This window comes from Nicotiana tabacum, chromosome 4 (genome assembly GCF_000715075.1).
Source record: "Nicotiana tabacum cultivar K326 chromosome 4, ASM71507v2, whole genome shotgun sequence".
Taxonomy (NCBI): Eukaryota; Viridiplantae; Streptophyta; class Magnoliopsida; order Solanales; family Solanaceae; genus Nicotiana; species Nicotiana tabacum.
In genome coordinates this window covers 10680914-10698899 of record NC_134083.1, presented here as the reverse complement: position 1 = coordinate 10698899, position 17986 = coordinate 10680914, and the positions used below count along the sequence as shown (strand labels likewise).

The window sequence follows — 17986 nt, the reverse complement described above, 5'->3', positions numbered from 1 at the left end:
ATGATCATCAGAACGAAGATTGCCGACAGTTGAGAGAAGAAGTTGCTCGATTGTTAAACAATGGGCACATTCGAGAATTCCTAAGCGAGCGAGCCAAAAATCACTTCAAAAACTAGGACGCCGACAAACAGGTCGAACAAGAGGAGCCTCAACACATGATCAACATGATCATTAGGGGAGTTGATGTCCCTCAAGTGCCGATGATAAAACACACTAAAGCATCTATCACGAGAGAAAAATGCACCCGAGATTACGTCCCAGAAGGATCTATCTCATTCAGCGACGAAGACGCCAAGGGCATCGTAGAGCCTCACAATGATGCACTGGTAATATCTGTACTTATCAATAAATCTCGGGTTAAATGTGTGCTGATTGACCCAGGTAGCTCGACCAATATCATCAGATCGAGAGTCGTAGAACAGCTAGGTTACATGATCAAATCGTACCGGCAGTCGGGGTATTGAATGGATTCAATATAGCGTGTGAGACCACGAAAGGTGAGATAACGTTACCGATAAACACTGTTGGGACCACCTAAGAAACAAAGTTCTACATGATCGAGGGGGATATGACGTACAATGCTTTGTTTGGAAGGTCGTGGGTCCACAACATGAGGGCGGTGCCTTTGACCTTGTACCAGGCGCTGAAATTTCCCACTCTGGGGGGAGTCAAAACGGTTTACAGAGAACAGCCGGCCGTAAGGAAAATATTCGTTGTCGATTAACTGATCTCGGTGCCCGCGATTTCAACATCAAAAAGCGCGGAACCAACCAAAAAAGAAGAAACTAAATAGCAATCAATGATACCGGCCTCAGCCAAGCCGGAAAAAACAAAAAGAGCATGGAGCGGATGATGAGGATGATTACAACGTCCCGAGATCATTCATAGCACCCGATGACACCGACGCTACCCAATCAAGGATCGAGGAGTTGGAGCAAGTTATATTGATCGAGCACCTACCGAATCGAAAGGTATACCTAGGCATGAGATTAATCCCCGAGCTTAGGAAAAAACTTATTGATTTTCTTAAAATTAAAGCCGATTGTTTTGCCTGGTCCCATATAGACATGATAGGGATCCCACCGGAGGTGACCACTCACAAGTTAAGCTTGGATCCGAAATTTCATCCCGTTAAGCAGAAGAGAAGACCATAGTCCGAGATCAAACACGCATTCATCAAGGACGAGGTATCTAAACTTCTGAAAATAGCTATGATTTTGCAACGTTTTTCTTTTGATCTACTTACCAACATGCTCGTACTATTTTAATGCTGTTACGTCCACAATATGGTGCTCCCATTATCTTCCAAAAGTTGTAGTTGGCATACTTATATATATGTAATCAGGATTGTACAAAAACAAAATTTTCCAGATCAAATGTTCTGTGTGTACATTGCAAATTAAATCCCCACTCTCTCACTTCCAAATCTTTGCAAAATTTTGACGATCATCCATTGTTTGTTCAACAGTGAATAACCTGACTGATGATATAAGCACAATAACAACTGACCTGATGACTAAAAAATAAAAACTATAAAAAATAAGATTATTTTACCGCAATAAGTATTTCATTGAAATGTTTTTATAAAATAAAACAATGTTTTTCTCAACAACTAAGTTCCAGCTTATAAGAGGTTTATTGACTTTTATTGGGCCTGACTTTTGAAGCCCATCGAAAGTGTAGCTTCAACTCAATCTCTTTAAGGGATTCTAGAAAGAAATAAAGATAAATTCCTAAAATGAGCCCAATGTCTTTTCCCTTTGTTCCAAGAACTTTCTACTGCAACGTGCCTAAGGATGTTTACAATTGAATTTCCTTAAACATGGCTTTAAATAATAAAAAATGTGCATCAACACCACTACTATTTAACAGCACACACTCATAGTTGTCGGAGACCATTCAACTTTCAAACACTGTACATACTACATTCTCAAATAAAATGTATGCCTGTTAAATACTGCTATAAAATTCATTCTCAGCTAGATATACAATATATAATGGACAAAATACCAGTCATATATACTACCCAAACATTACAAATTTCTCTAGTATCTTTAACCAAAGATATCTTCATATCTTTTTGCTCCTAACTTCCATTGCCCCATAGTGGATAAACTCGGATTTTGTACTGTCTTCAACTGGATAAACCTGTTGTTATGGATCCAATATCTACAACCAAATACATAAATAACAGACTGATATATTGATACTTATAACAAAGGAATTACACTAAAATGTAACAATAACTAAGGATAGTAACACAAAGAAAGGGGATGGGAAGACAGATCCACAGAGAGATATAGTCGAGGGAGAGAGAGAGAGACCATAGAGTGGAATTTTCTACAAAATTCAGCCTAACTCTAGAATGCAATGACCGTATTATTTCTCTCCTGATTTTCTTGGTCTCTTTTACACACAGTGCACATGCTATTTTTTCAGCCAGGGTCCCATATGTAATTTGCCAAAAGCCCAAATGTGGAATCACGACTATTTTGATTCATAACAATATCTCCTTCCTCAATAAGAACTTTGCCCTCAAGGTTCGAGTCAGGAATTCCTTCTAACCACATAACAATCATATCATATAAACTAAGCCTTTCCTCTACTGCATGTGTAAAATCTTTATTAGTATAACTGGCAGCAACAATGAACATCCATAGAGCAAGATTTGTATATAAACTTTGACTTTCTTGATTACCATCTGAAGCAACTACAAGAATTCCAAGTCTTTGAAATGACCCTATAGAAATGGCATCATTGAAATAATCTGCTTGGGAAGCTTTAGGACACCCAATATAATAAAACAATCCCAACTCTAAGTGCTGCCCTAACTCCAAGTACTTTTTTTTTTTTTTTTTTTGGTTACGATCAAAATGAAAGGTTGTTCTCTGGGCCTGTCTTTTTCTCCAAGATGCTAGTTCGAGTCCAGCTCATGAAAGAGTTTGTGAGTAATTGGATGTGTCAGGTTTTGTTGCTTGCCCGAAGGAAGGGTTATCTGATCCGATCAACTATGTAAGCCGTAGCGCGCTAACACGCGTACTCTTCCACTATGAGCGAGTCCTCATAGGATCCCTTCATGCTCGGGTACCTTTGTAGAACAATATGCTTCAACTGTTCATTCTTGAATTCTTTTGGCCACAAATTTAGTCCCGCAAGCTGCTCTATAATGTCGGTTGCACTCATAGGATACCATTGAATGCAACCAACAAGTCTACATTATAGCAACCAGAACTCCAACAAGTTTTGTACATCACTATTTTGCCTAGTGGCAATATATAATCAGACACTTTCCTGCTTAAGGTTTTCAAAAGTGAATGTACCTCCAATGCCCAAGCCTTCATTACAAAATTTTTGACCTTTAGTAAGAAACCTTCAAACCCAACCACATAATCTATACCCTCCATATTAGATGCTATCATAGTGACAAATGTTGATATTTGTTGCACAGTATATGAATAAGAGCATGGAAAAATTGGATACGGACACGTACGTTCCATGTCGCTCACAGTCTTGAAGTACGACATTGCAACCAAACCTCTACTCCTTTAGCAATTTCGTCAAACGATGTATGCGAGTCCGATTTGGAGCTTAAAGTAACATTCGAAAGAGTTGTACAACCAGAATCAACCATAAAAACACGCCCATTGTCGAACCACTTCATAAATTGTATGCCCAAACCATGGTTCTCGAGAATAAGACTTACTGTCTCTCCATTCCAATTCCCTAAAACACCTCGTTAGAAATAAAAATAATCACGATTTCCACCTTTTCGTCGAACAAATTGAGCACACAATATGTTAAACCAAGTATTATACAACCAATAACTAGTGTAGTGTTAGTCACAATTGCTTCTGTTTCTTTCTTGGTCATTTGAAGAGGCAGTGTTCGAGCAAAAAAATTGATACATGATCCATAAAAATAGAGCCAAATATGAGGAGCATCATCCAAACAAAAACACAGTGGCAAATATCCTAAATTTGTTTGTGAAACCAAATTGTTTATACTACTACCAATAACTTCAGCAAGTATAGAAAGCATGTCGAAAGAACAAACAATAAAATATCTAGCACATTGTCGATCACCAAAAGCAACTCCCAACAGAACATATTGGCGAACACTGTATGTACTTCTGAATCGAAATTTCAAAGGTGCAGTGCAAGAATTCCATATGGTGAATGTCACGAACTTATCACGCTCAAAGTTGCTCGAGGCACCACATAATACACAATTGTTTGTAACTCTAAGGAATGTGGTATGCAAACTCGAGCCAGGATCAAATGGAAAGTCTAATCCGAATTGATCATGTGGATATCGATGCAATGGTAAGACAAGATCAGCATGACCAAGGTCACCTAAGTGACTAAATATGTCTTTGTTTAGAAGTAGGTCATAAGTGCAAGCAGAAAGCATACAAGACATCGCCTCCAAGTTTTGGGCTAGCCCAAGTCCATATCGACCAACAATCATGACAAGGTTACTAGAAATAGAGAATGTAGAACTAATATATAGTGGAGCCTTCTTTATGAATGCAATAACAATTTTTTCTTTATTATCCTTATCTTCATTTTCAACAATATTAGCATTATTGTTTGCCGCATCAATCGGAGCGACATGATACATCGAATCATTAGGGAAATGAATCTCAGTTGTTAAAGTAAGCTCCTTAAGTGGCTCTTGGATAGCATTCGGCTCCTGAATAACATCTTTAGACCAGTCGGACAATTCATCGAACACCTTGCGCCCCCCATTATTGCTGTTGTATTCAGATGGTTCAACCAAGTATTGTGGCAAATGGGGTTCGACTTCCTCTTTGTCCTCATCCAAAACTGAATTGCAAGTCTCCTCATGTGTTGTTAGCATTTTTCGCAAACACCTTGTGGGTAAGAAATTTAAAACAAAATATGAAAAACTTTCAGGTTGCTGTTCTCTGAAGGCGCATTCCAGTACTGAGGCAAGGGCAAGTTAGCCATGTTGCTCCATGACGGAATAGTCGCAGCCCGTGCCGGATAAGCATCCACTGTGGTAAACTGCCAGAGAAAGGCTAAACGCCTATAAGGTGCATCCCGATTTCGACCTCGAAATTGAATAAACAAGTCCACGAAATGGTCCCAACCTGCTAGTTGTTTGTTTCGAAATAACCAATGATACCATTTTAAAGCCACGTCATCCAAATAAAATGATGCCTAGGACAATTTATGCTCCAACGAAGTCTTATAGAAGGTGAAATATTTCTCTGCCTGAAGAACCCAATTCATAGGATTCTAACCGCTAAAATGACACATTACTGGGGCTTGAGATAGGTCCACCATGGTAGATGGAGCCAATGAAAGCACCAATGTTATGGATCCAATATCCGCAACCAAATACAGAAATAACATATTGATATATTGATACTGACAACAAAGGAATTACACTGAAAAGTAACAATAACTAAAGATATTAACAGAGATGGGAAGACAATCCACAGAGAGAAATAGTCGAGGGAGAGAGAGAGACCAGAGAGGGGAAGTTTCTACAAAATTCAGCCTAACTCTAGAACGCAATGACCATACTATTTATCTCCTGATTTCCTTGGTCTCTGTCACCCGCAGTGCACATGATCTATTTTCAGCCAGGGTCCCATATGTAATTTGCCAAAAGCCCAAATGTGGAATCACGACTATTTTGAATCATAACACCTGCAAAGGTAGCATTAACATCCGTTATCATTGTTGAGACATATATAATTAAATAATTAAGAATGTACTCTTGACGAGCGCAAAACACAACACGAAATTAGTGCTCGCTAACCAAAGATAGTATATTTTAATTATCGTCTCCACATGGATTGGATTTAAACAATATTCAAGTAAGTTTTGGCTTATACGCTAGTCAAGATGATCAACACTTGATTTGATGTAATTACTAACTACAATTAACTACTAAATTAAGATTACAACTAATATCACAGAGAGTGTGAGTTGAACTAAAACGGATTGTAAGCAATATGAGAATTAAGGGTTGCGATAGGATAGGTGTAAGATAACTATTCGGGATCTAACTCTGTTTAAATTCACTTCTAATGTTCTAATGATTCTCACGAATTCACTCGATGATTAGCTTAAACGTAAGGTTACGATTCTTCTCTCGATTAAATCTAAACTCTACAAAATAAACTAATATGTAGCACTGTGAAGATATGCAAGAACATGTTAATGGACTAGTCTTTTGGAAAACGTCTCTCGGATATTCTCCTAACTTAGTTTAATCAATAATTCCAAAAGCTCTCTCGATTACCTAGAAGAATCACGAAATTAAACCAAACAAAATAATACAAAAATAATCAGCAAAATATTCCTCTTTCGAATAAATAAACTGGTGAATAAATTCGCAAACAATTCAAAGCACCATAAATAAATTCATACAATTAAACTAGAGTTAAATCTACAAACAACACTCAAAATACCATATCCATCAAAACCCTAGGTAAGAGCTACTCCATATATATGGAGAAAGTCATCATAAATAAGTTTAATTGCATAAAAAACATCAAAGACAACTTTACAATACAAACTCTCATTTTGCACTGATTGTTGGCAAGAGAATTGATGAAATCCTTTGTCTTCAAACCATGGCAGCTCTCTAAAACTCTCCTAGGTCGAATCCCCTTATCAAAAATATGTTTACACTGTATTTATACAGTGTAGGAATGACCTTGGACCGAACTACCCTTTCTGAGTCGAAGTGGGAAAACTGGGCGGAAAAACCACCGGTGCATCGCACCCTGCGTCTACGTGGGTAAGTTCAGAATGTTAACCAAAATTGCTTGCTGATTCCTTGACTTGTCACCTCGTGTCACGTGCCCAAACACACCAGTGGCCAAATTAAAATTCTTTACATTTGATGTACATTAGCAAAAATTCATAAGGTGGAGAACATTATTTGACGTGGCAGCTTTATTTCACCAGTTGACATTATTTTCTTTTATAATTTTTTATTCATATTCGGTCCTAGATCTCCGAATGCAATCACTGTTCAATTCTGGGCTTTTACTCAGATTTCAAAACTTCAAATTATCCATTTTAGCTCCAAAATATGTTCTTAACTCAAAGTCATCTCCTATACAACACAAAACACGTAATAAGTATAAATTGTCCATATTTTAGCTCAAACACAATTAAAGTGTAGCAAATAATAGGTGTAAAGTATCCAAAAACTCTTATTTTTAGCCTACCATCAACTATCTCTAACAATTTAAGATGAGATGGTCACGTGATTTGACATGCTATCAGCATATGTTTGGCTCATGAAAAAGAATTGAGTGCACATGTGAGGTTATACCCCGTTGAGTGTAATTATGAAATTCATTGTCAAGGTACCCGTTGGCGTTTATCCTCGCTGAAGCTGACAGTCCTGAATTTCAACTCTCCTCTGCTGGTTGTAAGTTCATCCAAGATCTCAGCATCACAAATTTCTATTTTGCCTTCTTCAGTTCCAGGAAGAGTTGCCTCCGTTTCCTTATAAGTATTTGACAGTTAATTATAAGCTTATAAATTTCCTATTAAGGACATGAAAATAATCCAAAATTAACCAGAATTAACACTTATTGAATACCTTGAAAGAGAAGCTAAGTGCACGTTGAGGGGCACCAACAATTTCTTCATACTCAGCTGCATCGAGCTCTTGCAAATGATGAGGCTGGAGCAATTTGGGAAGCAAATGTTGCCTTATGCTTATGAGGAGAAAAAATGGCAATGGGAATAGAATGCCAGCTATGGGTATCCAAGTGACTCCAAAGACCACAAGTAAATATACAAGTTGGAATACTGTGAAAATTGCAATGTATCTGAATTGTACTGACTCCACAAAAGATGCATGTACCCCTTCAAGAACCCTGCCATCATTGATCACTCAGGTTAGTTCAAGAATTCACATAATTTGTCATGTTCTTAAAAAAGGGACGTGACCTTGTGTGAACGCGGTATGACTTGTGCACCAGACTACCTTTTATTTTTATTTTTTTTAAAAAGGACATGTCTTTTTGTTTGTGTGTATCAGTGTATGTGATATAAAATGTAACAACTCACGAATCACTGATGATTGAACTCGGAAAGGGGTTCATGATGAAGCTTGCCCTAGGCAAATCCCAAGTTAGGGATCATAAAGAGCAACTTTAGGAATTCAACTGTGGAGGCGCCTTTTAGTTATAATCCGAGGAGATAAAGCTACGAGACGCCATGGTTTTGGTCAAAGCGAATAATACCTCGACAGTTGGGCCTCAACTGTCACAAAATGTTACTACTTTTTATTTTTGTAAAGAGATAATTATATTTTTGGGCCACCCTTAAAGATAATTGCCGGCAAAGGTATATTTTTTGTATATCAAGTATAAATATACATATAATATACAAATTATAACATAGTCAGTGCTAGTTAAAATGAACAAGACTTGATATATTTATTTAAGCACTTCAATTTCATATATCAGTTGGTAAAAGTGAGGCTTGCTCAGTTGGTAAAAACACTTTACCCACGACCGTTAGATCCTGGGTTTGACTCATGCTGGAGGGAAGAGCGTAAACACTACAGATCCAAATTGGGTTTTAAAAAAAATAAAATAAATTCATATATCACAAAAAGAACTTACTTAAACCTCCTGCCAGGGGTGATGAAGAGAAGCAAGATTCTTTCCCATAGTTGATTTCCTGGCAAGCTGTCAATAGCCATGTAGGCAAAATATCCCCAAAGAACTGAGGTTGGTATCTTCTTTATTACTGGCATAGCACCTACTGATGCTGCTACTAGTAGTGACTGCAGTAGATTGCTCACTCTTTGTTCATTGACTCGAACAGGCAAGTAAGCATCAATATGCTTCTCAGGATCAAATTTGCCATTTGACTTTTCCCCATTTCCATTTTCAATTTCACGTTTCATTATTGCCTCTTTCAAGTGTTTCAATTCTTTAGCTACTGCATTCTGCAATAGGCATGAAAGAATAAGATGTGTCAGTGATCAGTATTCAACGCTAGTATTATTTGAAAAGTGAATAATGGTTAAAAGTTGGATAAAGTGGCTCAGAGTTAGGTTTATCTAACTCAAAAACAATGATGCAATTCTGAGAAGATAGACTTACAACAGGAGGACTATCTATCTCTATGAATACAGCTTGCATGTTGCCATAGATTTCAGAGTTGCTAGCTTTTCTCCTGATACTCTCTTTCGCACTTTCAACCATCTTCTTTCGAATCAGCTGGTTAGCAATATGAACTGTTTAGAAATTTAATGTCGTAGTACTAGAGGCAATATCATAAGAATCATCCACAGATTAATTATATTTACCTGTTTCTTAAGAACAGCCAAACTTTTAGTATGCATAGGGGATTGTGGCAGGACACCATTTGAAGGAGGCAATCCAATCAAACCACATAGCAAAGTCTGAGGAGAAATATCAACCCTTGTCATTAGTCTTGATTATTGAAACAGCGCAAATAATTAGTAGAAGAAATCCACAGATGATAGTACCATAAATCCCAAGAGTAAGATATCATAATGATAAGCAGAAGGATTCTTTAAGTTGAACTCCTTTTGTTGTGCCATCTGAGAAGCAACACTGTGATCGAAAAAATAGAGTCCTGCTATCATCACAGCTGGTATTATGGCCGCAAATATGTATGCTGGAGGAACCTTCCCCATATCCTGCAGTTTGAGTTATGAGTTAAAATTTCAAGATATCTCAATGCTAATTGAAGGAGTAATAACCTTTCAAAATTATTCACACCTTCATTACAGTCCAGTGATATAAAGATGCAGATTCCCAAGGAAGGGGACTATAGAGAGTTCTGGGAATTCCAGATGGAACTTTGTTTGGTATGATAAATGAGAGAGCTGACCACATAAGAACCATTAAAGGAACTCCATAGTCCGCGATGAAGCTTCTAATCCAGCCTGATTTAATATGAAAAAGATGTGATCATTAGAAACCTATATTTTCATTAAGTGACAACACATTTATACCATGTTAGGATTACAAACCTGTGCCATACCACCATGACCTTGCTTTCCTGCTTTTTAAGGCTGTGTAGAGAAGGCCAAAGGTGAATATGATTCCAAGTAGGCCATTTGTATAAAGCCAATGGAATTGATTTTTCTCTGAACTTGGGTCATCGGATTTAGGAATGTGGAACTCGCTCACTAGTCCCTACAGAGTTACATTTCAAACGCATTCTAATTAAGAATCCATTCTTTTATATGTACCAAGAATCAGAGTCTTAAAAAGAATTTCTGTTTCTGTAGTTAGAGTACCTTAATTGCCTCTTGAATGAAAAGTACGGTGATAAGCATGCCAAAAGTCTCCCCAGCAATCCTTGTAAATTTACTAATGATAGAGCAGGCATTAAATATTGCTAGAAGAAACAACATGAGAGCTGTCCAAACACAAACCCTGCAAAAATTATATCACAGATGTGAGAATCATGATTTTTTCTGCCTATCAAACAAACTTATCTGAAATTTAACATATTAGTATAACATACCATCCAGCCCAAGCCAAGTAAAGGGTCTGTCCCAATTCTTCTCTCCCTTTGGCAAACTTGTAGAGGTAACTATACATAATAATAGTAGGTTCTGCAACTCCTAGTATCATAAGAGGTTGTCCGCCGAGTATTGAATGAATGATTCCACAAATAGCTGTAGAAGCTAAAGTTTCCACAGTGCTCAGGCTCCCATCTAATAATGCAAATCAAGTTAGTAGAACTAATAGTATCAGAAATGCATTTGATTGCCTTTAGAAAATTGCTTTCATCAAAAGATTGAAATGCAAAACAACCCGTATCTTTGTTCAATTGTTCTCCAAAAGCAATCACGGGAAGAGCAGATGCGAAAAATATGTATGTAGTTGGAGCCAATATCCTGGCATATACACACAGAAGTAGCAGTTAGATTAGAACTTAAAAGCAAGAAACACATAAAGTATCATTTGAACAACATGTTTCAACTAAAGAAAAAATATACCCTATTCCAGATCTAATTCCAGCAATCCAATCCTGCTTGTAGCAAGAAACGCGTCCTCGAATATCCTCTGCAATGCCTTCAAATGGAGTTGCGAAACGACTCTTCATCTCTGCTGAACCAAAACAAATAAAACCGAAAAAGAGTATTTATCAATCAAAATACAGAAAGCGTCGAATTTAAAACTGTTACATACTACTAGCAGTTTTTATTATCTTCAGCTTATTCTGTTATCTATACATAATAAATAAAGACTGCCTTAAATAATGAAATACCTCAGCAGGGATAGGGACTAAAATGAGAAGAAAGCTCTGAAGCTAACCAGAAAAGATTAGTATTGATATATCTAAGGCACGACATGCATTAATCTTGTTCTTCACGAGAGACTTGCTTTTGTTATTTCTGCCCAGAATTTAAATTTGATGGATTCGACGTTTATGTTAGACCCAGAATTTAAATTGAAGGGTTTGACATCTATGTTCTTACTACTTAACACATTGCACTTCGAAATAATGGTTAAAGATCTAATATTTGTTGAAACTTTATTATTTTTTCACATATACCATACTCCATATTCTGTTGATTGCACTCTCGATCCACCATTGGATAGAAATTGGGACAGACGAAAAAATGAATGTTCTTAGAAAAGGAAAATAGCAGAACAAGAAGAATGACTGGACTGAGGGGTTGTATCTCAATAATAGTATTGTATTTGGTTTTATATACAAGATTCACATTCATCTATTTTTCAGAGATTAATTGGTTTGAAAGAACCGTTACTTACCTGGTAATTGTCTCACTTTCCCCAGAAAATGGCCGAAAATTATGCAGAGGAAGTTTTTCCTAGAGACTTTTACTTGTTTCTCAGTAGCTTATAGTATTTGCTTGTTTAGAGAACCAAGCTACTTACTATAAGAAAAATAGGAGCTCTTGTACAGAGATAAAATATGTCCTAGAATATTTAATACTTATAAGATAGCAATTAACGAAAGTTTCTTGAGCCGTCTATGTGGAGGTGGATCGGGAAGTAACGAGACTCATAGCCGAAAAGACGACGAGAGCAGTGGACGAGATGTCAATAACGATCGAGGACGAGCAACATTGATGAAGCTATAACGACTAGTTTTCTATTAAAGAGAATATTCTAGTACTATTCTAGTTAATATTCTCTGAACTTATACTATTCGTATTTAATAGAAATATGTCTCATACAGAGGGGGTGATATTCATTTTGTAAGAATATTCTCTGAACATACTTTGAGAAGAGATTCTCCCTCTTACTAAGATACAAATACTACCTTTTCATCAAGATTATTGTCTATATTATCCCATACTTTTCCATCTCAGAATAATTTGAACATTCAAGTATTTGTGTTTCACTCATTATTGTCAGGAGGAACAACCATCTAGTTCATTTATTGGGTAAATCACTCCTCCTATTTACTTAAATGACATTTATTGTTATTCATTGTTATATTATTGCTCATACTTTTTGTAGTAGTCATTGCATACCGTTACCACTTTTCTACCGGATCTATTCGACGCTAATCACGCTTTCGGAAGTCACATCTAAAAATATTATTATTAACCAAGTTCAACTCATTATCATATAAATTTAATTATTTGAACTAAGAGTTATATTTTTTGATCAAATAACCGGGACTTAAACACCTTGCCAAATTCAGACAAGAGGTTATAGGCAACTTGGCTCTTTACAGGTATGGGATCTCCATTAAAACGTGTAACTGCTATAGCTATGCAACTTGCTTTCTGCCTCCAAATTAAAAGGCCAAAGGGGAAGTATACTTGTAATATGTTTGGATATTTTGGAAATACTGCTCCACTTTTGATAAATTGGGGTACGGTTTCTCATACAATCCCGTGACCCCAGTTATAATCATCACGAGTTGGAAAAGTGAACTAAAAAGAGAGCTTTTTATTGCCGTTCAAGAATATGTACATCGCAAATAAATAGAAAAGTCATACTACTCAAATAGCTAGCATATTCATGGAAAAAGAGTAGCCGTCCCGAAAACGCGGGGACTAAAGGGGAATAACAGTATAACACGCAATATTTGACATTCCAAAATCCAAACCACCATACAAGCTGGACCAATTTCCTTCTTTTCTCTTTTCTCTCTCTCTATTGCTATCAGTTATTTACCCAAAAGATGTACTTTTCCGTTCTAATTGACGTGAATCTTTGACTGGACACGAAGTTTAAAAAAAAAAAAAAAAATTAAAATTTGTAATTCTAAATAAGTCAAAAAAGATCACAGAGTATTTGTGTGATTATAAAATATTTTCATTAAGGATAAAATTATAAGTTTAAGCTAAATTGTTTTCAAATTTAGAAAAGAGTCATTCTTTTTGGAACTGACTAAAAAAGAAATAAATTCACATAAACTAGAACGGATGAAGTATATGTTTATGGATTGTTGTGAGTTAAAGAGTTTTTCCAATTAAAGTGACAAATTTGAGTATATATTATTTTATTTACAGAGTCACCACTTGAAATTGATTTTTGGGTGTTTCAAGTCACTTTTATTTGAATCCCTAGTCAAAGTAAGGCTTGACTCTATTGTTATTAGTATGGGAAAATAAAGTCCGGCTAAAGAATTCTGTTAACTGGGAAAAAGTAAGACATTCCCCAAGTCCCGTGGTTCTAGTACGATCGCTTTACTGACTACATTTGGTGTATATTAATTTTGGACAAATTGTATTTTTATTGATTTTTTATATTTTACATATCCGCTTTTATTGCTTGATTATTACGATTATTAAAGGCTATTTTGGATTAAAAAAACGTCGTGACCACACAACGCAAGCGAATGCTTGGTCGAGACAAAATTTATTAATTTTTTGTCATAACAGCACAACGCAAGCGAATCCGCAGTCATGGCAAAGGATTATTAGCATGCCATTACTTTTGGGAAAATTACTACATTTGAGGAAATTAATTTTGAAATTTATTAAATGTCAATTATCGCGGTACGCAAGCGAATTCGCGATTTTAACCAAGGATTAATTAAATTAAAACTTAACTAAAACTATTGGATATGGTATAAGATTATTGAATTAAATTATTGAATGTTAAACATCACGCTACGCAAGCGAGTTTGTGAATTAAAAAGCTAAAGCGCGCCTACTAATTGCCTAGCACTTTATTTATCAGTAGTGAAAAAAAATGAAAAAAAAAGGGAAAAAATTAGAAGTGTAGGCTAACTTATTATTCACTAATCTTGAATCAATTCTTTTTCATTAATCCAGGCACATTTGATCTTCACAACAGATTCTTGTCTCATAGGAAAACTTAATTTGAAATAAGGGATTACACGTGAGGCTATAGCCTCTCCATTTTAAAAAAAAAGAATATATATATATATATATATATATATATATATATATATATATATATATATATATATATATATATATATATATATATTTTTTTTTTCAAGTAACTTTATTCAACTTCTTTCAAATTTATTGCATATAACCTAAACTAAAGCATAGAATATGAACTTATAATGAACTTGAGTTGCTAAACAAAAATGTGTAAAAAGTAAAAATCTACTCTACCTTTTTCAAACATATTTGTTACAGTTAATGACTAAACTTTAAACCGTAAAAGCTCTCCTCATAAATTACTAGACCGATGCTAGTAGTTAGATTCAACGTCAAGGCCAAATATACCCATGTATTTTTGAAAATAGTCTAAGAATATTCATCATTATACTATTGAGCCATCTGTACCCCTCCCGTCATACTTTGGAACAAATATACCCTTATTTTAGATGGAGTGCCACGTGGCAACACCAGATGAAAACGACCCATTTTTTTGTATTTACCCAATCCGTTTTAAAAACCCACCACCCGACCCGTTTTAAAATTCAGTTTTTTTAAAGCATATATTTTGTAAAAACTGATTTTTTTTGTTTCGTAAAAACTGAAAAAATGGAATTTGCAAAATATATATTTTTAAGTTTTTTCAGTTTTTTAAAGTATTTTTTTTGTAAAAACTATTTTTTTTTTGTAAAAACTGAAAAAAAAACTCTCCTAAAGCAGTGGACTACATATGCATTAGTTTAAAAAAAGAAAATATTTTGCAAAATCTTTTTTTTTTCTTCAGTTTTTACAAAAATTATACTTTAAAAAATTAAAAAAACTGAAAAATATATATTTTGCAAATTCCTTTTTTTTTCTTCAGTTTTTACAAAATATATATTTTTCAGTTTTTTTTTTCAGTTTTTACAATTATTTTTTTTTCCAGTTTTTACAAAAATAAATACTTTAAAAAACTGAAAAAACTTAAAAATATATATTTTTCAAATTCCTTTTTTTTTTTTTTTCAGTTTTTACAATTTTGTTTTTCACTTTTTACAAAATATATGCTTTAAAAAAATTGAATTTTAAAACGGGTCGGGTGGTGGATTTTTTAAAACGGATTGGGTAAAAAAAAGAAATGAGTCGTTTTCATCTGGTGCTGTCACGTAACACTCCATCCAAAATAAGAGTATATTTATTCCAAAGTATGAGAGGGGTATAGATGACCCAATAGTATAACGAGGGATATTCTTAGACCATTTTCGAAAGTATATGAATGTGTATATTTGACCCTTTGACGTAGATTCAATATTCAAAAAGTCTTAAAAAGAAGCTATTAGCTTTTGGTAGCTTTTATCTATAAAAATCAACTTTGTAATATACGCGTTATTGAACTCAAGAAATAGACTGCAAAAATATTTTGACTAATGAACTAAGGGAAGTTACTTTATTCTTAAAAGTCACACTTGAAGAATATAGGACCACTATACTACTATTATCATTATACAATCTCTAATTCTGAAAATTACACAAAGAACAACAATAAAAGTTAAGCCACGAACCACGACTAATAGCAACGAGTAGTCACGAACTCAAATAAAGAAGCTAAACAAAACTTCTAAAACAGAGAACTCCAACGGGAATATACCATCATCTCCATCTCAAATATGATTTCAAAGTTCTTGAAACTGAGTCTTTTGTCTTTCTAAAAATAAGAATTTAAAAAAAAAAAAGAAACTCTCTCAAATAATTCTAAGATCAAAACAATTTGCTGTGAAGGCTAATAATTAATTATAGTAAATTTTCCTTGACTCATGAGAAACCAAAACCCTATTTTTTTAACTCCCAAATAAACACATAAGTGTCACAAAAGACAAGTGTAACGATCCGATCACTTTTTAGATCCCCGTTACCCTAATTAAGACTCCCCATATGTGCTTTTACTATTTTATGACTTGCGGGGATGGTTAGTTCGGGTTTGGAAGGGTTTAGGTTGAAATCGTAACACTTAGTTCTTTAATATTGGCTTAAAATGGTTATGTTTGACTTGAGTCAATGTTTTGAGTAAACGACCTCGGAACCGGGATTTGACGGTCCCAATAGGTTCGTATGATGATTTTGGACTTGGGTGTATGTTCGTATCAGGTTTCACATGAGCCATGAGCATTTCGACGCTTAATATTGAAAGTTAGCACATTGAAGGGGTTTTCAAGTTCTTTAAGTTTGGTTTGGAGTATATTTTGGTATTATCGAGGTCCTTTTGGCATTCCGAGCCTGGTAATAGTTCTGTATGGTGATTTATGACTTATATGGAGAATTTGGCGTCATTCAAAGTTGATTTGATAGGAATCGGACACGCGAAAGTGTTTCTAGAAGTTCTTGAGTTTCATGATTTAATTTATGGATTTTGGTGTCCGATTCATAAATCTAGATGTTATTTTGGTGTTTTGATCATACGAGCGAGTTTGTACGAGTGCGGTTCAGAGTGCTCGGGTGAGTTTCGAGTGCGGTTCAGAGTGTTTTGAAGAACTTCAATTCTGCTGGTTTTTGACTGGTTCTTCAGGTCTCGCAAATGCGAGATCTTATTCGCATTTGCGAGATTGGCTTCGCATTTGTGAGGTTGGGGCGGAATTGATGGATTCGCATTTGTGAATAGTTTTATCGCATTTGCGAAGTCACTTGGGCATAGCATTTTTCGCATTTGCGAGATGCCATGCTTCGCATTTGCGAGCTTTGTGTCACGTTTGCGACTGAGGCAGAGTTGGTCAAGCTTCATATTTGCGACGCCTTTGTCATATTTGCGACCTTCGCAATTGCGAACCAATGCAACATCTGCGACTGGGGCAAGGCATTTTTATTAGGAACTTAACTTCGTTTCCCTCATTTCCCACTTGGTCTTAGACGATTTTGAGAGCATTTTGTGTAGGGATTTCATCAACATCAAGAGGTAAGTGATCCCTATCAATTCTTTAGCTAAATATGCGAATCATAGTAGATTTAACATGGAAAACTTGTGAAATTAAAAGGGATTTGTGAAAAGCCTAGTGTTTTGGTAAAAATTAGATTTGACCAGGAAATTGGTTATGGAATTAAGTAAAAATTATATATTTGTGTTCCAGAGTCTATGGGTAATATTTATCTTCAAAAATTTTTGGAATCCGGGCACGTGGGCCCGGGGGTAAATTTTAGGAATCTTCCAATTTGGGTTGGGTAATTACTCTAATAGCTAAATTATGAACTTGTGAGCGTATATTGATTAATTTATATAATATTTGGCTAGCTTCGGATTGTTCGACACCAAGTTGAAGATTTAGAGCGAATTTGTGTGCCGGAAAGTGAGTTTTGAGACTAGGTAAGTCTCTTGCCTAACCTTGTAAGAGGAAATTTACCCTATAGGTGTTTTAAATTACTATTTGCTTCTAATTGTGAGGGCTACGCAAACACGAGGTGATGAGAGTCCATGCGTAGCTACTAATCATGCTTAAATCCGGGTAGTTTTAGGATCCAAATCATGAAATACTTGTATTGTTTGCACTCTACTTGTTAATGTTAGAGCCTAAATTATATTGAAACTTGATAAAGATTCGTAAAGGCCGAATTTCACTTACTTTGAGTTTTGATGGGTTACTTGACCGTTAATAGAAATTGTGCTTCCTGTGTATTAGTCTTGTGA

At 35.3% G+C, this 17986-nt stretch overlaps 1 protein-coding gene across 9 annotated transcripts; it reads right to left on the bottom strand.

Moving 5' to 3' along the window:
• Positions 1-5364: 5364 nt before the first annotated feature.
• LOC107783984 (boron transporter 4) lies at positions 5365-12181 on the bottom strand. 9 transcript variants are annotated; one of them, XM_075251374.1, is made up of 14 exons: positions 11771-12181; positions 10990-11101; positions 10805-10887; positions 10512-10704; positions 10282-10420; positions 10012-10177; positions 9758-9924; positions 9502-9675; positions 9319-9414; positions 9113-9229; positions 8627-8955; positions 7594-7873; positions 7321-7496; positions 5365-5678 (listed from the first exon to the last, which is right to left on the bottom strand). In XM_075251374.1, exons 2-13 carry the CDS (start codon positions 11094-11096, stop codon positions 7350-7352), a joined length of 1998 nt encoding a protein of 665 aa, XP_075107475.1. In that variant the 5' UTR covers positions 11097-11101; positions 11771-12181; the 3' UTR covers positions 5365-5678; positions 7321-7349. The 9 variants fall into 9 exon arrangements, with proteins under 9 accessions (XP_075107475.1, XP_075107476.1, XP_016460511.1 ...); XM_075251375.1 differs by having other exon boundaries at positions 7359-7496; XM_016605025.2 differs by having other exon boundaries at positions 10990-11098; positions 11771-12147.
• Between the last annotated feature and the right edge of the window lie 5805 nt (positions 12182-17986).

Bases quoted from the DNA above. Each gene is read 5' to 3' on its own strand.
- LOC107783984 (XM_016605024.2), bottom strand. From the start codon at position 11,096: ATGAAGAGTCGTTTCGCAACTCCATTTGAAGGCATTGCAGAGGATATT. The intron at 10,888-10,989 runs GTATATTTTTTC...TGTATATGCCAG, and splicing joins GGAATTAGATCTGGAATAGG to GATATTGGCTCCAACTACAT. The intron at 7,874-8,626 runs GTAAGTTCTTTT...CAATGATGGCAG, and splicing joins ACCCCTGGCAGGAGGTTTAA to GGTTCTTGAAGGGGTACATG.